Source organism: Thalassophryne amazonica, chromosome 7 (genome assembly GCF_902500255.1).
Source record: "Thalassophryne amazonica chromosome 7, fThaAma1.1, whole genome shotgun sequence".
Lineage (NCBI taxonomy): Eukaryota > Metazoa > Chordata > Actinopteri > Batrachoidiformes > Batrachoididae > Thalassophryne > Thalassophryne amazonica.
Genome location: NC_047109.1, coordinates 104,612,569 through 104,639,961, shown reverse-complemented (window position 1 = coordinate 104,639,961; position 27,393 = coordinate 104,612,569). Strand labels below are relative to the sequence as shown.

The 27,393-nt window shown below is 41.1% G+C and overlaps 1 protein-coding gene across 1 annotated transcript in view; it reads left to right on the top strand.

Moving 5' to 3' along the window:
- The window catches only part of dnah5 (dynein, axonemal, heavy chain 5), a 366,123-nt gene that overhangs the window by 314,270 nt on the left and 24,460 nt on the right, over window positions 1–27,393 (top strand). Inside the window, exons 77-82 of the mRNA XM_034175262.1 lie at window positions 6,656–6,777; window positions 8,390–8,539; window positions 14,729–14,974; window positions 15,144–15,363; window positions 18,408–18,613; window positions 23,271–23,474. Coding sequence (XP_034031153.1) covers window positions 6,656–6,777; window positions 8,390–8,539; window positions 14,729–14,974; window positions 15,144–15,363; window positions 18,408–18,613; window positions 23,271–23,474 — 1,148 coding nt within the window. The remainder of the gene's footprint in view (window positions 1–6,655; window positions 6,778–8,389; window positions 8,540–14,728; window positions 14,975–15,143; window positions 15,364–18,407; window positions 18,614–23,270; window positions 23,475–27,393) is intronic.

Genomic DNA, 27,393 nt, shown 5'->3' with positions numbered 1-27,393 from the left:
GATTGAGTGAGCTTAGTGTCCATTTTGTTTGACACACAGTCCCAAAACATCAAGTCACCACCTTAGGTCACAGGTTAGGGTAGAGGCCTCACAACCATACAATAAGACAGGAAGCTGGAATGTAAAGACCTGAACCTTCATTCATTTCAGTAAAGGTGTTGGAATTGCCACATACCTTTTTCCAGGGATGTCATGACTCCAGAAGTTCTTCCCAAGTGTCTCTCAATCTCAAAATCTGAGGATGTATAGACATGACAGTCAGGAAGATAAGTAAAACGTTTGATAAGGGTGACACCTTTAAAGCATGCAGATATATTTCTGATGACTGAGCCCAGGAAGTATTTGAAAGCCTGGATCAAAGTTTTGATCCAGGACCATCACAAACCCAGACACTCCAACTACCCTATCAGCTTTCCAAGTGTTACAGTCGGGGCAGCTACTGATTCCACAAACAGAGTATCTTCTGCAATGTCAGTGTTAGTAAGAGCTTCCTTACTGACAACGTTACCTAAGTTGCTGGACTCCACAGCCCTACCCAACAAATGGACCATCCTCACAATGAAAATAGAATAGGTATTAATACATCCATGATGAAAGTCAGGAGTCACTGGTTTCAAATGAAGTTTTACTTTTGTAGGCTCAGATTATGTGTGCTACATGGATTGCGAGGAACGTCACCTATGACATGTTAGCCATGTTGTGCATTTCTCTGGGCAAGTTCCAGTATGCAAGTGCCTCAGCAACGACCTCAGCAACTGGAAAATGCCAAGGGTCCAAATGCCCACCTATCACCTGTGTACAACAGATTGATGGCTACTTTTAGAAGGTGGCGATGGACCAGCCGTTGCCGTGGTGGTTGCCACCAAGGACCCAGGGCTGGGCACTGTGATGTGCAGCATTCCAGTTTCCTGCCACCATCAAAACATGCAGCATAGGTTCAATGTCCCACAGAGGTTTGTGGTATGATTGTCATCCCAGTCACTGTAACAACATTCATCCAGTTCAAAACTAAGAGAGTGGAGGCTGCCATGGCATTAAGGCATTGTCCACACTTGGACAAGGCAATCTGCAACCAGAAGCTCACACTGCTCAATCTTATCTGACCTTTTATTTAATCTAAGTGCTACCAGCACTAGCATGAGGTGGAAGGGCATGATTCAGTGGCACCTTTGTCATGAAAGGGGATGGTAAAAGGGATAGGTGAACTGGGCAGGCATTTGACCTTAGGGCCCTGTCCCACTGGAGTTTAGGAGGATTTGCGTATGGATTGCACATAAAATTGTCTCATATTCGCTTAACATCTGCAATATCCGTGAAACGTGCTTGTATGAGTTGGCCGACACCCGCACACGCCCGCAATTATCCGCAGGATTTTTGTGCTGCACAAAATTTTGGCTGCAGATGACATCCGCCTTACATGCTCCATACATACTCAATACATACACAAACATAATCGATGCACTGTATATTCGCCGTCATCTGCTGATATCCGCAACTGACAGGGATTTGCAGCTTGGCAGCGGACTGGGACAGTGTGTAAAACGGATATTTTGCGTGTCCATCATGTCCACATCATGAACTAAAATAGGTTGTAACGACTGCATACAGATTGGCCACGAATAAAGCGTTTTTTATTACATCTGCTTTGCATCTGATTTGCGGCGGATGCAAATCACATGCGTTGTGTTCACAGCTGGATGCCGTTCTTTGTTCTACTGGCTGCCACGCGCTCTGCGCTGGATGCTGCCTATATAAAATAATTATTTTGTGGCAGATTAATCATTTTATTCTGCAAATTGGCTGTTGAAAACGGCTCTAATCACCTCCTGAATCAGAGGAAGCTGCAGCTGGGCATTTGGCCATTTTTGTTGCAGACGACAAGGAACACCCGTACTTTGTATACTCAATTCATGCGCAATTAATCCTCTCCCCAGTGGGACAGGGCCCTTAGAGCCAATGGAAGGCTGTGTGTCGACAGTTATACCTGTGTTGAATTAAAGTGCTTTGAAAGCTCAACACATGAAACTGAGTAAGCTGTGAGTCACCTCACGGAAACTGCAACCATATTTATTATTTACATCATGGAGTCGTGAGTGCATCTCAAGGTTCACTTATTTGTCAAACATTTTGAAGGCTGTTCAGCAGATATGAACTGCTCCTCTCAGCAGGGATAAAAACCATACATGACAACTGCCAAGGCCAGCAAAGACCGTCAGCTACATGCATGCAGCTTCACCATCTGTTAGCACTCTGATTGGTAAACATAGACTCAGCTTCACAATTTTCTGTCTTTTAGTCTTACAATGTTAATTTGTATGCTTCTATAGTTGCTATATAATGCCTCACTGTAAATTAGAGTAAGCAATACAATACAATGATTTGGTGAGTTCAAACTGTCAGTTTATTGAACACTGCAATACTCATACACTCAACAAAAATATAAACGCAACACTTTATTGAACTGCGCCTCAGCCTCTCATCTGTCTGCTGCCTCTGCCATGCTGCTGAACCACACGTGTACTGACCCCCTGCTTGTTGTACTCATTAAACCTCTTTTTGAACTCTATCAGTCATGTACGTTTGCAGTTGTGTCCATACAGCTTGTACCGCGCCTGATATTCCCCCATTTGATCTACTGCAAACTGTAGTCGAGCTTGACCAAAAATGAGGTGGGCTTCATAGATAATTGGCAAAGCTTCTGGGGAAAACCTGGTCTTGTTAGGAGAGACGGCATCCATCCCACTTTGGATGGAGCAGCTCTCATTTCTAGAAATCTGGCCAATTTTCTTAAATCCTCCAAACCGTGACCATCCAGGGTTGGGACCAGGAAGCAGAGTTGTAGTCTTACACACCTCTCTGCAGCTTCTCTCCCCCTGCCATCCCCTCATTACCCCATCCCCGTAGAGACGGTGCCTGCTCCCAGACTACCAATAACCAGCAAAAATCTATTTAAGCATAAAAATTCAAAAAGAAAAAATAATATAGCACCTTCAACTGCACCACAGACTAAAACAGTTAAATGTGGTCTATTAAACATTAGGTCTCTCTCTTCTAAGTCCCTGTTGGTAAATGATATAATAATTGATCAACATATTGATTTATTCTGCCTAACAGAAACCTGGTTACAGCAGGATGAATATGTTAGTTTAAATGAGTCAACACCCCCGAGTCACACTAACTGTCAGAATGCTCGTAGCACGGGCCGGGGCGGAGGATTAGCAGCAATCTTCCATTCCAGCTTATTAATTAATCAAAAACCCAGACAGAGCTTTAATTCATTTGAAAGCTTGACTCTTAGTCTTGTCCATCCAAATTGGAAGTCCCAAAAACCAGTTTTATTTGTTATTATCTATCGTCCACCTGGTCGTTACTGTGTTTCTCTGTGAATTTTCAGACCTTTTGTCTGACTTAGTGCTTAGCTCAGATAAGATAATTATAGTGGGCGATTTTAACATCCACACAGATGCTGAGAATGACAGCCTCAACACTGCATTTAATCTATTATTAGACTCTATTGGCTTTGCTCAAAAAGTAAATGAGTCCACCCACCACTTTAATCATATCTTAGATCTTGTTCTGACTTATGGTATGGAAATAGAAGACTTAACAGTATTCCCTGAAAACTCCCTTCTGTCTGATCATTTCTTAATAACATTTACATTTACTCTGATGGACTACCCAGCAGTGGGGAATAAGTTTCATTACACTAGAAGTCTTTCAGAAAGCGCTGTAACTAGGTTTAAGGATATGATTCCTTCTTTATGTTCTCTAATGCCATATACCAACACAGTGCAGAGTAGCTACCTAAACTCTGTAAGTGAGATAGAGTATCTCGTCAATAGTTTTACATCCTCATTGAAGACAACTTTGGATGCTGTAGCTCCTCTAAAAAAGAGAGCTTTAAATCAGAAGTGCCTGACTCCGTGGTATAACTCACAAACTTGTAGCTTAAAGCAGATAACCCGTAAGTTGGAGAGGAAATGGCGTCTCACTAATTTAGAAGATCTTCACTTAGCCTGGAAAAAGAGTCTGTTGCTCTATAAAAAAGCCCTCCGTAAAGCTAGGACATCTTTCTACTCATCACTAATTGAAGAAAATAAGAACAACCCCAGGTTTCTTTTCAGCACTGTAGCCAGGCTGACAAAGAGTCAGAGCTCTATTGAGCTGAGTATTCCATTAACTTTAACTAGTAATGACTTCATGACTTTCTTTGCAGAATTTTACCTATTAGAGAAAAAATTACTCATAACCATCCCAAAGACGTATCGTTATCTTTGGCTGCTTTCAGTGATGCCGGTATTTGGTTAGACTCTTTCTCTCCGATTGTTCTGTCTGAGTTATTTTCATTAGTTACTTCATCCAAACCATCAACATGTTTATTAGACGCCATTCCTACCAGGCTGCTCAAGGAAGCCCTACCATTATTTAATGCTTCGATCTTAAATATGATCAATCTATCTTTGTTAGTTGGCTATGTACCACAGGCTTTTAAGGTGGCAGTAATTAAACCATTACTTAAAAAGCCATCACTTGACCCAGCTATCTTAGCTAATTATAGGCCAATCTCCAACCTTCCTTTTCTCTCAAAAATTCTTGAAAGGGTAGTTGTAAAACAGCTAACTGATCATCTGCAGAGGAATGGTCTATTTGAAGAGTTTCAGTCAGGTTTTAGAATTCATCATAGTACAGAAACAGCATTAGTGAAGGTTACAAATGATCTTCTTATGGCCTCGGACAGTGGACTCATCTCTGTGCTTGTTCTGTTAGACCTCAGTGCTGCTTTTGATACTGTTGACTATAAAATTTTATTACAGAGATTAGAGCATGCCATAGGTATTAAAGGCACTGCGCTGCGGTGATTTGAATCATATTTGTCTAATAGATTACAATTTGTTCATGTAAATGGGGAATCTTCTTCACAGACTAAAGTTAATTATGGAGTTCCACAAGGTTCTGTGCTAGGACCAATTTTATTCACTTTATACATGCTTCCCTTAGGCAGTATTATTAGACGGTATTGCTTAAATTTTCATTGTTACGCAGATGATACCCAGCTTTATCTATCCATGAAGCCAGAGGACACACACCAATTAGCTAAACTGCAGGATTGTCTTACAGACATAAAGACATGGATGACCTCTAATTTCCTGCTTTTAAACTCAGATAAAACTGAAGTTATTGTACTTGGCCCCACAAATCTTAGAAACATGGTGTCTAACCAGATCCTTACTCTGGATGGCATTACCCTGACCTCTAGTAATACTGTGAGAAATCTTGGAGTCATTTTTGATCAGGATATGTCATTCAAAGTGCATATTAAACAAATATGTAGGACTGCTTTTTTGCATTTACGCAGTATCTCTAAAATCAGAAAGGTCTTGTCTCAGAGTGATGCTGAAAAACTAATTCATGCATTTATTTCCTCTAGGCTGGACTATTGTAATTAATTATTATCAGGTTGTCCTAAAAGTTCCCTAAAAAGCCTTCAGTTAATTCAAAATGCTGCAGCTAGAGTACTGACGGGGACTAGAAGGAGAGAGCATATCTCACCCATATTGGCCTCTCTTCATTGGCTTCCTGTTAATTCTAGAATAGAATTTAAAATTCTTCTTCTTACTTATAAGGTTTTGAATAATCAGGTCCCATCTTATCTTAGGGACCTCGTAGTACCATATCACCCCATTAGAGCGCTTCGCTCTCAGACTGCAGGCTTACTTGTAGTTCCTAGGGTTTGTAAGAGTAGAATGGGAGGCAGAGCCTTCAGCTTTCAGGCTCCTCTCCTGTGGAACCAGCTCCCAATTCAGATCAGGGAGACAGACACCCTCTCTACTTTTAAGATTAGGCTTAAAACTTTCCTTTTTGCTAAAGCTTATAGTTAGGGCTGGATCAGGTGACCCTGAACCATCCCTTAGTTATGCTGCTATAGACGTAGACTGCTGGGGGGTTCCCATGATGCACTGTTTCTTTCTCTTTTTGCTCTGTATGCACCACTCTGCATTTAATCATTAGTGATCGATCTCTGCTCCCCTCCACAGCATGTCATTTTCCTGGTTCTCTCCCTCAGCCCCAACCAGTCCCAGCAGAAGACTGCCCCTCCCTGAGCCTGGTTCTGCTGGAGGTTTCTTCCTGTTAAAAGGGAGTTTTTCCTTCCCACTGTAGCCAAGTGCTTGCTCACAGGGGGTCGTTTTGACCGTTGGGGTTTTACATAATTATTGTATGGCCTTGCCTTACAATATAAAGCGCCTTGGGGCAACTGTTTGTTGTGATTTGGCGCTATATAAAAAAATTGATTGATTGATTGACCATGTTGATTTTAGAGCAGGGACTTCTTTCTTGGATTGTAACCTCTCAGTTCTTGGCCATGTGTACTTCCCTTGCCTGTAAACTGTGATGCTGGTGTCCCAGCAGCCAGTGCCTTGGTAGTTCCTGATCATCTATACCAATTTTAGCTGAGGATGACAGGTTGGGTCTTCATCAAGACCTTGAAAAGGCTGATATACCTCACAATAACTATACTGTTATTGTTTGCATGGATGATTTGAGAATGTGTAGTTACTTAGGAATGCTCCAATAGAAATTCATGCATAAATCTCATATTTCTCAGATCTGTACTGAGCTCCTTGGACTTTCTTCTTGTACTGTGTGTCTTATCTAGGTGGTGCATCTCTGGACCTGAAGGCCTGCCCTGACAAACCAGCCAAATGGATTCTTGACATGACCTGGCTGAATCTTGTGGAGCTCAGCAAACTATGGCAGTTCTCTGCTATACTGGATGAGGTACAACACGCACACACACATACACATGCACATTCACTGACGTGTGAATGTTATGACACTAATTTCTCAGCTCTCCTTTGCTCTAATATGAATGACTTTCATTCTCTCCACATCTTGCACATTTCACGTCATGCATTCACTTCTTGAATTCATACTGTACTTGAGCTATGCAACTTGTGTGTAGGCATGCATTACAAGCATTCATCATGAGATTAACCATTGACTTAATTGCCTCTGTTACATGCACCAGAAGAGTTAAACATGTCTCTTTTTGGGGGCAGATCATAGCCCAGGCCAGCTGATACTGGAAAATGGCAGTAACCCCTGACAAGTGTTCTGATAAGCATCTTTGTCACCATGGTGCAGTCAATCAATCAATCAATCAATTTTTTTATATAGCGCCAAATCACAACAAACAGTTGCCCCAAGGCGCTTTATATTGTAAGGCAAGGCCATACAATAATTATGTAAAACCCCAACGGTCAAAACGACCCCCTGTGAGCAAGCACTTGGCTACAGTGGGAAGGAAAAACTCCCTTTTAACAGGAAGAAACCTCCAGCAGAACCAGGCTCAGGGAGGGGCAGTCTTCTGCTGGGACTGGTTGGGGCTGAGGGAGAGAACCAGGAAAAAGACATGCTGTGGAGGGGAGCAGAGATCGATCACTAATGATTAAATGCAGAGTGGTGCATACAGAGCAAAAAGAGAAAGAAACAGTGCATCATGGGAACCCCCCAGCAGTCTACGTCTATAGCAGCATAACTAAGGGATGGTTCAGGGTCACCTGATCCAGCCCTAACTATAAGCTTTAGCAAAAAGGAAAGTTTTAAGCCTAATCTTAAAGTAGAGAGGGTGTCTGTCTCCCTGATCTGACATGCAGTGACGCGAGTGTGGATGTGCATAACTTTTGGAAAAAGTCAAAGAGTTTTTCTTTAAGACTTTGTCTCATTGCTGTTATTCTGAACAGTTGACACATTTTCCTGTCTGTGATTTGTTCCGTCTCTGTTCAGACAGGTATTGCACCCATTGATGCATTATGTTAATTTTGTGAGACTTGCACAAAGAATACTTCAAAGGCAGGTGCTGGTGTATTAATCACCATATTCTACTGACTTACCATTGGCACATCTCTGTGGAATGGTTTTACTACAGTTAGAAAGGATTGATTCACATTTTTATGTAAAACGTATTGCTGTTTACAGGGCTGTAGTCATGTGATCCGTAACCAATTCTGGCATGTTTTTCTGAACCGCAGGTGCTGTGAGACTGCTGTTAGATTTATGTTGGTTACTTACTTTCTTGGTTACTTGACTGATTATTCCATCTGCTCCACCTGGTAGGGATCTCACTTTATCTTTAAAAGCTTCCAGGGTTGTTCCCAAGACAACATCCTCTTCTAGTACATTCCAGCTGTCTACTACTTGGTTTGAGAAGAAACTTTTTTCTGACATCAGTTCTGCTGTATCTTTTAAACAGCTTCAGGGAATGGGCCCTCAGAGTTCTCTGGGGATGTGAGAAGATGATAGTTGGAAGAGTGTGCATGTATTTATATGTTTCACAAAGATTTGATGTTTAATTATTTTTGTTTCCTTGCTGTTCACCCTTTTCTTTCAGATAAAGCGTAATGAAAAAACATGGAAATCCTGGTTTGATAAGGAAGCCCCGGAGGAAGAGGACCTCCCAAATCCATATGGCAATAGTCTAGACTGTTTTAGAAAGCTCCTCCTTATACGTTGCTGGTGTCCTGACAGGACCATCGCACAGGTCTGTTTGCATCTGTAGTCATAGTGTCCAAATAGACTTTCCACATATATAATGCAGTATCATTCAAAATTACCAATAATTCTGAATCCATGTTTTTTGATAAAACAATAAGTGAATCCCACTGCTGACATCAACTGTAGTGAGCAAATCGTCCACTGCAAAAGTAAAACAAATGCCAATATATTAGAATATTTATGATTCTTTCATACGGAAGCTCTGAGCTGCCAAGCACTAATATATATTTGGCTCAGTATCATGTAATTACGTGAAAAGTTTCATGTTATAACGTGATACTTATCACGTTATTTCGTGATATGAAATTATCATGTTATTTCATGATGTGGTATTTTCATGTTATAACGAGAAATTACCACATTATAACAAGAAATTATCACGTTATTTCGTGATATGAAATTATCACGTTATTCCGAGATAAGAAACTATCATGTTATTTCATGATATGCAACCATCACGTTATTCCGAGATATGCAACTATCACGTTATTCTGAGATAAGAAATTATCACGTTATTCTGAGATGTGCAACTATCATGTTATTTCATGTTAAGCATTTATCATGTTATGTCATGATATGTAGGCTATTCAGCACTTCAACACTTCCCAGGTTCAGTCAAGGAACATGGCTCATCTGTGATGTAGGGGGATTTAAGGATCAATAAAAAGCATGAGCCAATGCTTTTGCTATTTATTTTCACTTGAATCAGAGTAAAAAAAAAGCAGATAAGTAGCGCCCTTTACTGGTATTCTACCGCCCTCTAGTGGCAGAATAGCAGAACAGTTATATTGGCTGTGTATCAAAGTAAAACTATGTTGATGTTTTCACGTTATAACGTAAAAATACCATGAAATAACGTGATAAATATTTATCACAAAATAACATGATAATTTTATGATTCGAAATAACGTGATAATTTCATATTATGAAATAACGTGATAGATTCATATCTCGGAATAACGTGATAATTTTTTATCACGAAATAACATGATAATTTCACGATAAAATGTGAAAATACCATATCATGAAATAACATGATAGTTGTGCATCATGAAATAACGTGATAGATATCACGTTATAATGTAATAAATATCACGTTATAACATGAAACCTTTCACGTTATTACATGTTACTGAGTCAAATTATATTTGTATGGCTGGCAGCTCCACGTCGCCGTACTTTCAAACATTGTGTGTCATCATTTCCATAATTTCAGTGTTGTGGAGTAAATATGATATTGCAGACAACACCACCTTATCAACCTCCAGCACTTACAACACCATTTCTTTTTACCACTTCTGTGATTGCTGACAAAACGAGAGAACGTCACAATGACCGAATCAGTTTGCAGGAACCTGGCTTGTGAAATTTACTGATATTGCTGATCCACAAAGACATTTAAAGTTTGCAAGAGGCAGAAACTTACAGTGCAAACATTGTTCATGTTTGCAGTTATCTGTACTAAGTTACACAAAATGTTTCAGCATACGAGGTCTGTCAATAAAGTATAGGTCCTTTTTATTTTTTCAAAAACTATATGGATTTCATTCATATGTTTTTACGTCAGACATGCTTGAACCCTCGTGCGCATGCGTGAGTTTTTCCACGCCTGTCGGTGACGTCATTCGCCTGTGAGCACGCCTTGTGGGAGGAGTCGTCCAGCCCCTCGTCGGAATTCCTTTGTCTGAGAAGTTGCTGAGAGACTGGCGCTTTGTTTGATCAAAATTTTTTCAAAACCTGTGAGGCACATCGAAGTGGACACGGTTCGAAAAATTCAGCTGGTTTTCAGTGAAAATTTTAACGGCTGATGAGAGATTTTGAAGTGATACTGTCGCTTTAAGGACTTCCCACGGAGCGGGACGTCGCGCAGCGCTCCCAGGCGCCGTCGTCAGCCTGTTTCAAGCTGAAAACCTCCACATTTTAGCCTCTGTTGATCCAGGACATCGTGAGAGAACAGAGAAGTTTCAGAAGAAGTTGGTTTCAGCATTTTATCCGGATAGTCCACTGTTAAAGGAGATTTTTTTAATGAAAGACGTGCGGACGGATTGCAGCGTCGGCTCGCAGCAGCCGTGACGCTCCGCCACAGGAAAAACACCTCTGTGTTGATAACCATTTGTAAAATCCAGGCGGCTTTTGATGGCTTTCTGTGGAGTGAGTATCTGAGAAATTGTTTAACAGCTGGGCATGATCCAACTTGTCCTTAAGGCTTCCAACAGAGGTGTTTTTCCAGTGGCGGCGCGTCGCTGGAGCCGCCGCGACAATCCGTTCGCACGTCTTTCATTAAAAGATCAAACAAAGCGCCAGTCTCTCAGCAACTTCTCAGACAAAGGAATTCCGACGAGGGGGCTGGACCACACCTCCCACAAGGCGTGCTCACAGGCGAATGACGTCACCGACAGGCGTGGAAAAACTCACGCATGTGCACGAGGGTTCAAGCATGTCTGACATAAAAACATATGAGTGAAATCCTTATAGTTTTTGAAAAAAATAAAAATGACCTTTACTTTATTGACAGACCTCGTATACTGCCCATAAAGACATTATTATTGTTCTGTTGGAAATATTGCACCATATATATTGTATTTATGATGATTAGATACAACCTTTAAATACAGTTAGAGTAAACTATGACAACTAATAATTAATTGTTTTCACATCCATTGGTGGGCACTTTTCAGCTAATCCGATAATTATCGAAGCTAATGTTTTTGGATGGATGGATGGATGGATGGATGAGATTTATTGTCATTGTTATTACAAGTGCAACAACAACGAGATTACGTCCACACTCACATTTCCACAGACAAGATACAGCAATTAATCCACAATTATTACCTGTTTACCGTAATAATGCCACATCAGAATTAATACAACACATATACATTTGACATTGTTAATGTGCACTAAACTTGAAACAGTCCGTTTTCTGAATTGAGGTGATGTGAGTGTGATGTGTGGTAGCCGCTGCAACAGGAGCTAGCTTGGGGGGGAACAGGGACCTGCTGCAGCTAAAACTGCACAGCCCCCGGAGGGGAGAAGGGGTGGCATGAGCGGTGGCCGGGATAGGGTGTGTGATGGGAGGCAGGAGGGGAGGTAGGAGGGAATGTGGAGCATGCTTCAGTCTTTGTCCATGTGTGAGTCTGTCTGTCCTTGTGTACTGGAGTAAGAGAGATAAGGAGGCAGCCAATCTTCCCAAGGCCATAGAGATTCTTCTGGAGGAAAAACAATTGGCATTTTATCCGTGAGAGGCTGATAAGCCTGCCGTGTTTGTGGCTGAGCAGTGAAAAGACTTTTCCAGCTTCACATGAACAAACCAGATCCCAATTATGAAAATTCCCCGGTCTCTGAAATCTTCACCTTCTCCTGCAAGGCACGCAATTGCTCAGGGATGTTATCCAATTTGCATCTGAGTTCAAGGGTTAACGCAGTCTGAGAATGCATCTCCTTGCCCAACTCATTAATCGTGACGGACAAGCGAGGGGTCATGGTTTTGGCGGCAGCTGTCTTGCCAATCTTCCGGTAGGTCAGGGCAGCACATAAGCCAGTAAGTACCAGCCCTCCTACTATGAAACCAAATATGAATAAATCCTCGATGTCCTCCACAGAGAAAGGTGCAAAGCATGCGACCCGCCACGTCTCCCAGCTGTCGAGAACATAGCCGGCAGGGTACGTTCCAACCAGGCACGCAGGGTCCCCCGGCCCTGATCTTCTTGTAGAAAAAATGGTGTCAATAGCGTTCAGAGACCAGCTGATCAATTCCATGATTAATCTAATATAGTTTGAATAATTCACAGCCTGGTGAAGTAGGGACTTTGAAGGTTGGAGCAGAGATAGAGGAGAGAGAAGGAGATGCGACCACCCTCGCCGGAGTCCCAAGCAGATTTGCTAGCGGATTAGCTTTTCAGATAACTTTTAAAAGCATCATCGGACCAATTATCTTCCAATAAATTTAGTTACGATAACTTTCAGTCCAATAACATTTTTTTCTGGTAAAGTGACCAAAGTTTAATGGTCACAAACGTTTGTAAACCCTAAAATCAAACACTTTAATCCCTGTCGTGTGTAGATCAGTAGTTTTTGGCAGACTGGCTGTCGCTTGCTGATGATGTCATCATTAAGTGCAAAACGTGATTGGCTGGTCAATGCAGGGAGCATTGTGGGTAGTGTAGTTTTGCATCCCTTTGGACGTTACAGTGTTATCGCCTGCTTGACACAAAAACAAAACACTAATTTTAACATTATTTTATTTTATTTCTTTGTGGCATGGGATAAGTTATTCGCCAAGACTCGGTGGGAGAGAGGTGCTCTCACAGCGCAGCTGTGTACAGGGACTTTTCTTCACCGTTTAGACACCATTTGAATAAGCAGGACGCTTTATATGAATTATTTCTTCAGATGAATCCCACTGAAACTAACAGGTAAGAATTTATATTTACTATGTGTGTCTTTTACTCTGCCAATCAATGCATTAATGGACATATTTCGGTTGTTTAAGCCACAGGGTTCAAAGCGTGTGAAAAAAGCGCCAGCTTTTAGCTCATAAATGACAGATAATATCGAGATAAACTGTGACTTCTAATATTGTGTTTTACTGCTTTTGAAAGATGTTGACAGTGTTTGGGGTTTTATTTTTTTATTTATTCATTTTTTGTGCGTTCTTTGTGTTTGTGATCCTTGAACATACCCACCAGCCCCTGCGATGCTTAAAGTGAAACTGGTCTATCAGAAGCCGACAGTGTAATCTGATCTGGCCACGTCTGAATCAATACTAATAGTTATCGGTTATCTGTAATAAAGATAAAAAAAATTTTTAGCAGTTTATCGGTTTAGCATCATAAAATAACTTTTCAGTTATCTGTTTAATGGTTGTCGAAGCTAACATTTTGGTTAGCTGTGCCCACCACTGGTCACATTGTTCATTACATGACTCATAGTTTAAATGGTACTTATAGGAAGCATAATTACATGGTGAGAGCTAAGTTGCCGATTTACTGTAAAAATAGATTGGCAGTAACAAGACATAATCCACTTAAATCACTGACAATTTTTTTCTTTAAAATGAAAAGTTGACTGTTGTTATGGCTGTCCGTTGATACAGTGATGACGATGCTCTCCAGCTCTGTCCACAAATCCACTCCTGCCATTTATTTACAAAAATAATGTTCCTATTGCTAATCAACAGATAGTTTGAATATACTATGCAAGGTGTGTGGTCATCTCCTGTGGGTCCTGACATGGGAGTGGAGACCAATAGGTGATCCACAGATCCAAGGGGAATTTGGACAGGGGAAGTAGACCACTGATGCTTTTTACTCTTTTAATTCATTCTATTAGGAAACGGAGCGTGTCGTGGCCTCAACTTTACCTAAATTCTAGGTCTTTTAGTGAAGCTTAGGGCTAGTGGCCAGCGATCACCTTAGTATTTCCTGTTTTTCTTATTGTTTAATGCTGACAAATTATACTGTATTTCTTGTCTTTCTGATGCCTGATTCTGTTTTTTCTCTCTGTTTAAGGTGCAGCTCCATCCAGAGATGGGTGTGGTATTTGTGCTGGAGACCCTCCTGTCCTGTGCACCAACAGCATTTCCTGTATATTCGTTTTGTGAATTGTTCTGTAATTTATGTCTGTAGCATGGCCCAAGCAGAGGGTCACCACTTTGAGTCTAGTCTGCTTGAGGTTTCTTCCTCAGAGGGAGTTTTTCCTTACCACTGATGCTCTGGGGGTTAGTAAGGTTAGACTTTACTTGTATGAAGCACCTTGAGGCAACTCTGTTGTGATTTGGCGCTATATAAATGAAAATAAATTGAAATTGAAATTGATGCATTGTTTGGCGTACTCCAGAAGTCACTCTTGTGGAGCACGAGATTATTTGCTTCATTTATATTCTTTTTGGGGGGGGGGGCATGCAGTGGTTTAGTGGTTAGCACTGTTGCCTCATAGCAAGAAGGTCATGGGATTGATTCCCACCAGTGGCCTTTCTGTGTGGAGTTTGCATGTTCTCCCCGTGTTTGGGCGGGTTTCCTCCAGCTGCTCCAGCTTCCTCCCACATTCAAAGACATGCAGGTTAGGTGAATTAGACCCTTAATAATGATCCAGATCTCCATTGTAAAAGAGATCTCAACCTCAATGGGATTAACCTTGTTAAATTGAAATTTTTCCTGTTCTTCTCTTTCAGGCTCGAAAATACATAATGGTTGTAATGGGAGAGAAGTATGCTGAAGGGGTGGTTCTTGATGTGGAAAATACCTGGGAAGAATCAGAACCCCGTACACCTCTTATCTGTTTTCTGTCAATGGGATCAGATCCAACTGACTCCATCATTGCACTTGGAAAGAAGCAGAAAATTGAGACTCGATATGTTTCCATGGGACAAGGACAAGAGGTCCACGCCCGCAAGCTTTTGCAGAAGACAATGGCTAACGTGAGTCAGTGACGTACTGCGTTGTTTGCATCATCTCAAGGTCTTCGGTTAGACTCTTCAAACTGAAGTCAATGCATTTCAAATGTCTTTGAGACTGAATTGGTCACTTCTTGTGAACAGCAATGTCTGAATGGTCACTGATGTAGACATTATCATTCACTGTGTCCAGGGTGGCTGGGCGTTGCTCCAGAATTGCCATCTGGGTCTGAATTTCATGGATGAGCTCATGTACACAATAATTGAGACAGAGGTTATCCATGACAGTTTCCGCCTGTGGATGACCACAGAAGTGCACAGGCAGTTTCCAATAACCCTCCTGCAGATGTCAATCAAGTTCACCCACGAACCACCACAGGGCCTCAAGGCAGGGCTCAAGAGGACATACGGAAGTAGGACAAGAACTGCATTTTCTGCAATACAAGTTGCTGTTTATATACTCCAGTTTGACTTTTCTGTTGTCCAAACTGCTTAAAATAACATCCAATATGTTGTCCATCACATGTTTATTTGTCCATCTTGATTATTTTTGCAATATAAAAGTCCATATGTCACACACTACAAGGTGTGGGCTTCCAGCAAGAATTCACTGTTCTCTTCCTCATCTGTATCCATCAGATGTTTTCTGTTGTCCGGACTGATTCAATTAACAATCCAATATTTTGTCCATTGCACATTTATCTGTCTATCTTGCTTATTTTTGTAATTTAAAAGTTCGTATGTTCACTAACTGCACATTCTGTGGTAATAGAGTGTGTATTCTGTGTATGGCCTTGCGATAGACAGCTGTCCTGTCCAGAGTGCACCACACCTCCCAGCTTATGACTGCTGGGATAAGCTGCAGCTACCTCGTGATTCTTAATTTGAATATTTGGTATATAAAATGAATGAATGGACAAATCTTGTCACATAACCCATAGTTTCTCTGGGCGCCGCCATGTTGGTGACGTTTGGCAGCGCTGTCTCTGGCTATGTCATGATGAACCCGTAATTGAATAAAGATGTGGGTGACAAAAAGACAAAAGACGTCTGAACACACCCCTATCTACAAGTCAAAACCAGCTGAGCTAACAGGCTAACATCGGTTCAGATGTTTACTAAATCATGTTTTTGGGGACTGCACAGCAGTTTTGTTTAATCGTTTACTTTGGGGTGGGCATTAAAAGTTAAGACCCACTTATTTTATCAGTATTCATGCGTTAACAGGACTTTACGGATCAAGCTACAATAGCTACTGCAAGTGGTAATGTCATTACCATACAACATTAAATAAGATGAGAACTCCACTCAGAGCGAATATTGCAGCAGGGACATTCTTAGATGATCTGTTAGGATATTTCACCACACAACAAGCCATATTATTCCAGGTTTTAAATTCCAGGTTTTACAATGTCTTAAGTGCAGGGTTTTGAATATACGAGGTCTGTCAATAAAGTATAGGTCCTTTTTATTTTTTTCAAAAACTATATGGATTTCATTCATATGTTTTTACGTCAGACATGCTAGAACCCTCGTGCGCATGCGTGAGTTTTTCCACGCCTGTCGGTGACGTCATTCGCCTGTGAGCACTCCTTGTGGGAGGAGTCGTCCAGCCCCTCGTCGGAATTCCTTTGTCTGAGAAGTTGCTGAGAGACTGGCGCTTTGTTTGATCAAAATTTTTCTAAACCTGTGAGACACATCGAAGTGGACACGGTTCGAAAAATTAAGCTGGTTTTCGGTGAAAATTTTAACGGCTGATGAGAGATTTTGAGGTGATACTGTCGCTTTAAGGACTTCCCATGGAGCGAGACGTCGTGCAGCACTCCCAGGTGCCGTCGTCAGCCTGTTTCAAGCTGAAACTCCACATTTCAGGCTCTATTGATCCAGGACGTCGTGAGAGAACAGAGAAGTTTCAGAAGAAGTCGGTTTCAGCATTTTATCTGGATATTCCACTGTTAAAGGAGATTTTTTTAATGAAAGACGTGCGGGCGGATTGCAGCGTCGGCTCGCCTTTACACATCAATGCTTCACATTCACCCTGATGTCAGGCTGCTGCCATGCAAGGTGCCCACTACACACCAGGAGCAACTAGGGGATTAAGGACCTTCCTCAAGGGCCCTTAGTGATTTTCCAGGCAGGCTGGGATTTGAACCGAGGATCCTGTGGTCTTAAGCCCAACGCTTTAACCACTAGATCATCACCTCCCCAAAAGTACCAAAAGCTGTCAAGATTTTCACATTTTAAACACTTGAAAATTAATTTTTTTGGTTGATTCCAACTTTACAGGAAGAGGAGGGGAAGCAAAAAATCTGCTGTTTGGTTCATGAACAGTTCAAAACAGAGAGCGCCTAGCTGATGAATTATGCTGCAATTTAAAATTATATTTCTTCGACAAATTAAATGGAATTACATTTTGGTGATTAAGTTGGAACAAGACCAATCATTTTAGAATGTGCAGTATTTTCCTCCCAAACTCAAAGCAGTGGATTTTCAGAACATACTGTGCTTGATAATCAATGGTGTGACCAGATATTACTAACATTTTCTACAAATTGAAGCTTTTTTAAAGTCAAGGTGATGATTTAAATTAAAATACAACTCACACAAAAGGTAAGACTTTACCCATGTGAAGTGCTTTGGGAAGACGTTGTGAATTGGTGCTATATAAATAAATTGGATTGAATTGAATTTGACACACATTATGAACCCGAGCTTGCACCTGGAGCAAAGTGGGCACAGTACAGCCCAAATGTCATTCCTAGTTTCAGCTGATGCAATTGTCATTTTCATGCCCAGCAGGCTATATTCATTGACTCACAAGTGCACTTGCATTCATTTGTGTTTCTGTTGGCATGAATCAGTGGAGTAAGGAGTTGGGTTATGAATGTATTGATTCCCAGTCAGGCTGCCTATTTTGTGTTTTTGGACAAGACACTCTGTCTGTATTGTCCCAGTCTACCCAGCTGTAAATGGGTACTGGGCTATCCCAAGGGGGTAACCTGCAATGGATTGGCATCCTGTGTAGAGGGAGTCATTATCACCAATCGGCTTCACGCTGTAGAATCTGGAGATAAGCACCAGTACCAATGGGCCTTCGGGTCTACATAGGACTTAGACCCAAAATGCAATCTGCCCTATAAATAACGAAGTGGAGTTGAACACACCACAAATGTGCTTGTGCTATGGACTTTAAATTGTACACTACAGACTGTCAAAATTTCAAATTGATTTCTTAATGAAAAAATATGAATTGGTAGTCGTGTGATACGTTTACAGTACAGAAGGTCACAATAGAAAATATGATGTATTGTCCACACTTGGTGGAGTTCTTTCTACACTGAGTCCATTCTCATTTTTGATATGTTTATTCCTATTTGGTAATGCTAGGTGTAATAAGTAACAACTCTGAGAACCTGTGTAATGCTGCTGTACTCACTAGCTGTGTACACCTCTGCAGGTATAAACCAGGACATTTTGGATGTCAGTAACATGGTGCAGTGGAAACCAATGCTGCATGCTGTAGCATTTTTGCACAGCACTGTGCAGGAGAGGAGGAAGTACGGGCCTCTGGGGTGGAACATCCCCTACGAATTCAACCAGGCCGACTTCAATGCCACCGTCCAGTTTGTTCAGAATCACCTCGATGACATAGATGTGAAAAAGGTAGGAGAAGTCCTCAATAAACACAGTGTACTGTATATTTTATTATTTGTTTGCCAACACTGAACCGCTAAAGTGAGTAATTATCTGTTAGTTGACCAACAAACAACTTTTAATAATTTATTACTTCTGTGAAGCAAAACATTTGTTGCTTCCAGCTTCTCAAATGTGATGATTGAGTTTTTTTGGGGGGGGGGGGGGGGGGGGGGCGGGGGGGTGTCTCAGCTTGTTTGAGCATTGGGTTCACTAACTTAATGATCCTAATTCTCAAAAATTGTGATGCACCTTTTTATTTAATTACACCCCATTTAATAAGACAACAATAAGGGCCCCTTCACACATAGTGTGCAAAGTTTGGACAAAGTGCACAGTCATAGACAAACAACTGTACAATGTGAGGCGCGTGTGTCTGATTGCTGTATTTACATGGCCTCCGGTGCACACTTTTTTTGGGGGGGGCGACTCATTGCCATGTGAGGCGACTCATTGCCCCCTTAATATTTTTTTTCTGGCGCACATCACCCACGTGAGCTCTGTTCCACATGACACAGTGTCTGTGCTGTGGTGCGCTGTCCACAAGACATGCGTGTCAGGCAGAACACGCGCGCAGCCAAGTGGACGCACCTGACCAGAGAAGCAGTGTGCTCTGATCATGTCCACATACATGATCAGAGCACACTGCTTCTCATTCATGTAATTTCATGACTCTATGTCTGTGACCATGGGTCATCACCAGAGGAACAGACGGATCATATTTGTATTGCTCGCTTGATAAATGCGGTGTTTTTATATGGTGTGGGATTTTAATTTTTTTTGTAATACTTCCATGTCCTTCCTGATATGGGGCGGCATCCTGCAGCTTCCAAAGAACAGCTCCGTAGCTCAGCGATAAAGCCTCTGACTGCAGATCAGAGATTTTGAAAGGTTAATCCAGCCACTACACCCTGCTATTGATGTGGGCGCCACTACTGAGGTGTTACCTAGATTTACAGAATTTGACAGTATCTCACTAGGCATGCTGACAAAACTCGTAATGTCAACAAAAAGCACAACCTGTTTATTTGATCCTATACCAACAAAACTGTTTAAGGACCTGTGGCCCACTCTTGGGCCGACTATGCTGGAAATTATTAATCTTTCTTTAACTTCTGGATATGTTCCTAAATGTTTCAAATCTGCAGTGATTAAACCATTACCTAAGAAACCTAATCTTGACCCTAGTGTATTGACAAACTATCAGCCGATATCAAATCTATCATTTTTCTCTAAAATTCTGGAAAAAGTGGTGTCACGCCAGCTCGTAGACTATTTTACTGAGAATAATCTCTTTGAGACACTGCAGTCTGCTTTTAGAAAATATTCCACAGAGACAGCTCTCACTAAAGTGGTGAATGATCTCCTGCTTACAATGGATTCGGACACCACTACGGTTCAGTTGCTGTTAGATCTCAGTGCTGCATTTGATACAGTGGATCATCATATTCTATTTGATAGGCTGGAAAATCATTTGGGATTACTGGGAGTGCCCTTGCATGGTTGACATCATACTTGACCAGTCGTTCTCACTGTGTTTTGTACAGTAACACTACCTCTAACCTTAGTGACATGAAATTTGGGGTTCCACAGGGGTCTGTCTTAGGCCCCCTGCTTTTGTCCCTTTATATAGCACCCCTTGGGCACATATTGCGGCGTTTTGGGATTACCTTTCACTGCTATGCAGATGATACTCAGTTATACATGCCAATAACTGCTGGTAATCTCATTCACATAAAATCCTTAGAAGATTGCCTTGCAGCAGTGAGAAGTTGGATGTCTAGAAACTTCCTACTTTTAAACTCTGATAAGACTGAAATGATGGTTGTTGGTCCAGTGAGACATCGGCATCAATTTGACCAGTTAACACTCAGCCTAGGCTCGTGTGTCATACATCACACTGACAAAGTGAGGAACCTTGGGGTAATTTTTGATCCTTCATTGTCCTTTGTCCTCCACATTAGAAATATTACTAGGACTGCTTTCTTCCACCTGCGAAATATAGCGAAGATTCGTCCCATCCTGTCTATGGTTGATGCTGAGACCCTGATCCATGCATTTATCTCTTCTAGATTGGACTACTGCAATGTTCTATTTTCTGGTTTACCGCAGTCTAGCATTAGGGGTCTCCAATTGGTTCAAAATGCTGCAGCCAGACTTTTGACATGGAGCAGAAAGTTCAACCACATTACACCCATTTTGGCATCCCTTCACTGGCTTCCTGTCCCAGTGAGATCAGATTTTAAGGTTCTGCTACTAACCTATAAAATTATTCATGGACTGGCACCCTCCTACCTAGCTGACCTAATTAAACCTTACGTACCGGCCCGGGCTTTACGTTCTCAGGGTGCAGGACTACTTTGTGTCCCTAAGGTGAATAAGAAGTCTGCGGGTCACAGAGCTTTCTCTTATCGTGCTCCTGTTCTGTGGAATGATCTCCCTGCATCAATAAAACAGTCTGATTCTGTGGAGACTTTCAAGTCCAGACTTAAGATGCACTTATTTTCCCTTTCATATGGCTAGCATACTGGTACAGTTTTGTTTTACGCTTTTACTCTTTTAATTCATTTTATTAGTAATAGGAGCGGGCCGCGGCCTCAACTTTACCTAAATTCTGGGTCTTTTAGTGAAGTTTAGGGCTTGCGGCCGGCGATCACGTTAGTATTTCTTCTGTTTTTCTTGTTGTTTAATGCTGGCAAATTATACAGTATTTTTTGTCTTTCTGATGCCTGATTCTGTTTTTTCTCTCTGTTTAAGGTGCAGCTCCATCCAGAGATGGGAGTTGTGTTCGTGTTGGCGATCCTCCTGTCCTGTGCGCCAATAGCATTTCTTGTATATTCGTCCGTGAATTGTTCTGTGAATTGTTCTGTAATTTATGTTTTGTAGCATGGCCCAAGCAGAGGGTCACCCCTTTGAGTCTGGTCTGCTTGAGGTTTCTTCCTCAGAGGGAGTTTTTCCTTACCACTGTTGCTCTGGGGGTTGGTAAGGTTAGACCTGACCTGTGTGAAGCGCTTTGAGGCAACTCGGTTGTGATTTGGCGCTATATAAAAAAAAAAAAAAAAATTGACGGGTTTGCATCCCGGGTGTGGTGTGGGGTTTTTTTTGTTTATTTTTTCAATTATTACAAATACGCGGCGCAATGTGATCCCACAGGTACCAGCTGGTTTTTATTTTATTATTTATTCCACATAAGCGATGTGATGTGCTTCCACACATACCAGCTGGTTTTCATTTCTTCCACATAAGCGGCACCATGTGCTGCACCTAGCACTGTTCCAGCTCGACGAACACCGGCGCATGCATGAACTCTCGCACTGGGTTTGTGCACGCCTGCCCATCAGCATGACGTTTCATGTGCTAATTTTGAACTGTTTCGTGCTGTTTCACCGTTTTTGTCCAAACACCGTCCAGACTTTCCACTATGTGTGAAGGGGCCATAAAGGTCGGACTGTTTTATCACAACATGAATAAAAGAGCCACATGGGTGAAAGCAGAAATTTAACTAGACAGACATTAAATTGAAATAATGACACATTTCTTAAAACTCTATTGTTGAGTCATAATTATTATTTTGATACTGATTTGTAACATTTTATATAGCATTTCATATCTTAATATTCATTAATCAGTTTTATGACATGTTGTAAAATCACATTTCATTTATTTTTTTAAAGAATTAAACAGACTTAAACAGCCAAATAGACTTACATGACATGAACAGCAGGTGCTGTGGGGGGTTTAGCATATTGCTGAAGAACTCTGGCACCCATCAAAGAGTGACCGGTCTCGTAGACTGAACGCCACCCTCCCCGCCAATAATCGGTTCCCCCTGCCTTCACTGTGCATGTGTTGTTTTCGAGCGTCGGCAGCGATTCAGCAATTATTGCCTCATTTCTGCTTAAAAGTAACTTTAGAATGATTTAAGAGGTTTTACTTTGTCTGATGTTTAATAATCACATTTACCTTTGAGCACTTTGAGTGTAGAGAGGCTGACTCAGAGTCAGTCTCAAACGTGCTGCTCTGCTCTGATCGCTTCCCTGTCTTTTATTATGAAATACTGCTGAATTTATGTGGAAATGATTGTTGTACAAAAGCTTCAGATATCTGTCACTGAGATAGATGATGACTGGAATGCAGTTTTAAGCAGAAACAAGGCGATAATCTGTGAATTGCTGCTGACGCTCTGAAATGATGCATGCGCAGTGAAGCATGGGGACCGTTGTTTAGGAAGGACCATTTGGTCAGTGACACCGGAATTCGGTCCCCTGACACACTCGCCCCACAGATTTATGGCCATCCCATAAATTATTTGGAAATCGTTTTCACAGTATTGTCCAGTTAAATGTTGAAAATATTATAGTCCTAAATATTAAATCACCATCAAGATCCTGGTACTTTTCCACATTTTTTTTCTGAATTGTTTAGATGAGAACAACAAAAATCAAAAATATTAGTTGTAGATCTAGAACATTGTAAGAATACTGCGGGACTAATAAAAACATTCATGAAATGAAACATTAAAGACCAAATTTTTTGAACAGGCTAAACAAACTATATTAGTTGCTCCCATGGTTTGGTCAAATACTGTAACTGTTTCACCATTTTCATTTTTCACCTTGTCCTTCAGGGAGTGTCATGGAACACGGTTCAATACATGATTGGAGAGATTCAATATGGCGGCCGTGTGACTGACGACTATGACAAGCGTCTTCTCAACACCTTCTCCAAAGTGTGGTTTACAGAAGAAATGTTTGGAGATAACTTCAAATTCTATCAAGGCTACAGCATCCCAAAATGCACCAGTATTGATCAGTACCTCACGTACATTCAGGTGAGAAAGGCTGGATTTCCACATACTATGTTTGCCTTCCATCTGCGGTCTGCTGCGTCTGTGATACGTGTACAGAACTGATAGACACCACTCGTCATTGCCTCATTGTCCATTAGTTCTGCACCAGTACATTACAGCAGTGCCTTCTGCTGGGCAGCAAATAGGCAGCAAGTCTGTTTGTGATGGATATCGGAACTGAAACGTAACTGAATGGCCAGTCAGATCATCAGTCATTACATCGTTATACCCTGTTGTCATGAATATTAACAGCGCAGCACACCTGTTGGAGATGTAAAAATAAAAAATTGCAGAAAAAAATAGCTGGAAAGCAACACAGTGCAGGCTCAAAGTGGTGGTCAAACAGCTGGTTCTTTATTTGACCAACAGCCATACACTTAAAAAAAAAAAAAAAAGATCCACTGGATGAACTCACACACACAGCAACCAACATGTGTGTAGGTTGGACCAACAACACGACAAAGATGTGGCGATATGTGAAACAAAGCAAGTCCAGTACTATATGTGGACATCCAGCCACAATCTAAATTAAATAAAAATCCTTTTGAGTTTTGATTCAAAAATATCAGCAAGGTCTTAAAACCACAGCACAAAGCTGCTCTATCTTAGAAAAACAATGGCCATAAGAGAACGTAATTAAATAATTATACAAAGCTGCTGTTATCCAGGAAGGGTCTTGGTTGCCAGGTGATTGGTGCTGATCATAAAGCGTAGCGGTGCTGTAGCTGCAGCAGCGTGGTGTGTCAATGGTAGAAATGGCAAACTGTTGTAGCCGAGTTAACCTAAAAATTATAGTTTGCATGTACAGTAGTTCTCAAAAAACAGAACATTTTATTCAGTGACAGTGGGTAAAGGTGCACACTGAGGGAGACAACTATTTAATTGTTGTGCTTAAGGTATCATGTCAGTAAATATCAATTATAGATGATGATTAGTGTAAAAAGTATAACATCTGTAATTACTAATTAAGCATATTTAGTACATGACATGCAAAATTAACCGCTGTCTCAATGAGAAAAAGTGATATAACAATTTGCATAGATTTTTAAATTATTTCAACTCAACTAAGAGAAGTCTTGTCACATTAACTCAGTTGAAAGTTGAAATAACTGAAAAAAAAATCTATGCAAAATATTACATCAGTTGTTTCTCGTTAGGACAGAAGTTCCTTTTTAGAGTGTGGCGATCATTTGTTTTTGTGTGTCTGTTGGTTAATTTGTTTATGGCAGTAGTGTGACTCAAAAGCATACGGATGATTTTCATTAGTATTGTGTTGTTCATTACCAACTCAATCTTAAGGGCTGACTCTTTGAAGTACATATATGAGCCTTCTGTGTCAATGCATCTGTTGTTTTCATTCAGTCATTCACTTTCTATACTGGGAGTTGGAGCCTATAACTGGGGGTCATAGGGCAAGAGGCAGGGTACAGCTTGGATGAGCCGCTGGTCACATGTACACAGATAAACACATTCATGCTCTCACTCACACCTATGTTAAAGTCACCTAACCTGCATGTCTTTGGAAGTGGGAGGAAGCTGGAGCACCTGGAGGGAACCCACGCAAGCATGTGGAGAACATGCAAACTCCATACAGAAAGAACCGGCTGGGAAGCGATCCCATGACTTTCTTGCTGTTTATTCTATCACTCACTTTCATTGTCAAGCTTCAGTAAGGTGAATGGCAGTAATAAATAGCATAGAGAGAGCTGATACTAGCTGATTCACGACTGAAACAGAACACGCAAGAAACAGTAACCGAAAGTTAACGATTTTACCTATCAAACACAAATTCCTTCATGACGTACTGGCGGTGGCCTGATCACCATGAGCTTGCAATGGAGTTTAGTTTAGTGATAGAATAGGAACAAACGATGAGCCAAAGGCCCAATCCCAGGACTGTCCCTTCACTGTACTGCTTCATTCTGTTCCAGGGAAAAATGGTAGGGTGAAAGGGGGTGTATTGGTATTGGGTCAATCTTTGCATTTTTAAGGTAATGTTTCTTGAAAAGGGGGTGTGCAACAACCCCAAATATAGCTCATCTGAGTCCTGGAAGTAGTTAGTTTTCTGCTTTGAGAATTCTATTTGGGACATGCAGTGTTGCCAGTTTTGTCTGCATTTTAGACCGCCAGCTTTCACTGACATCAGAAACTGGGCAAAAACATAAAAAATGGCTACACAAGGTTTCTGCAGTATGCTGACGCAATGGGATTCCTTTCATATCCAGATACAAGCTGCCATGTTTGATTTTTAGATAAACTGCAAGTATGCTCATTTCATTACAGATTATATGTAATTTATTAGGGTTTTATATATATGTGTGTGTGTGTGTGTGTGTGTGTGTGTGTGTGTGTGTGTGTGTGTGTGTGTGTGTGTGTGTGTGTGTGTGTGTGTGTGTGTGTGTGTGTGTGTGTGTGTGAGAGAGAGAGAGAGAGAAAGAAAGAGACTGTGCGTCTGTATCTGGGGGCAGTTCCTGAGCTAGTTTCATTAAATCTAGTTTCATTATGATAGATGCTCAGGGCTGCTGGGCTCAGCAGGCTTATTCCTCTGCAGCGCCTCTCAAATGGAGAATGACATAAACAGCCCTGGAGTCCACACCGATACACACAAAAGCACGCATGTGTTCACACTTTGCATCCACGCAATGGCACACAATACATTTCATGTTCTGATTGCAGTTCTTTCAGTAAAATACAGACAGACAGGAACAGAGCTAAAACCCCCCAAGAGGAAACAAATGGTCACGGTGGGAGGCAAAAGCAACTCACACCAAAAACCTGTGAGTCTTTCTCACTGTGTCCTCCTGTTTCTAGCCGGGCTCTTTCACAATGTTTGACTTTGATAGATGTCTGAGGGACAAACTCTCCTGCGGCAACATAAATCACGAGTATCTTTAAAATCATGCAAATTATAAGCTGCTTTCTGTCACCCGAGAACTGAATATAGAGGAAAAAGTCTTCTTCTAACCAAAGAGAACTGTCAAATTTTAATGACACAGTATGTGTGAGTGCCACAACTGCCTATGCTGTTAAATTATGATGCCGGTCTATTTTCTGCCACTGTGTTCAAGTGTTAATTGCAGTTTCACACCATTGCAGCACTCCAGATGTGCTGCAGGATTAATTAGCGATTTTCCTGAAATAAAATAAAATTGATTAGATCTACCTCTGTCTCACGTGATGCTGTTGAGCCTGAAAAAAGCATTATGTGAAGTGAACTTGGGATTAATTACACTGCAGTCACTGCAACACTTTAACTATACAAAGCAATACAGTTTAACTTTGATACTGTACCTGTATATGGCAGATTTACAACAACTTCTGTTAAAATTTAACCAAACTCATTATAACTGTTTTTTCTTTTTTAAAATTGAAAGTCTAGATCAGACTTTCCAAAACTACTGTGGAACCTGAAAATCTTCTGGGACCCACTCCAACCTTTAATTACAATTTAGTATTTGTGTACTATGTTAATCTATCTCAGAGAAGTGAAGAATAATACATAATTTAAGTCCAATGTTATTGTTTTTAATTTACTTCTAATTACATTTTAATAATAATCCATTATTTTTTATGAAATATTAAATGGATTTACAAAATTGAAATTCAGAGACTTTTTAAAATTTATCATTCATGACATTTTATTAATTGTAGATGAGCATTATATTTGGACATAAATTTGACAAACTCAAGCACAAGGGCACCTTCCCAGCCCACCAGGGGACTGCACACACCTGTAGTACTCACTTACTCATCTTCACCTGCTTACTCCAATTAAGGGTCACGGGGGTCTGGAGCCTATCCCAGCAGGCACATGGCATGAGACAGGGTTCACCCTGCACAGGACACCAGTCTGTCGCAGGGCCACATATAGACAAATATACAAATTCACACCCGCATGCAC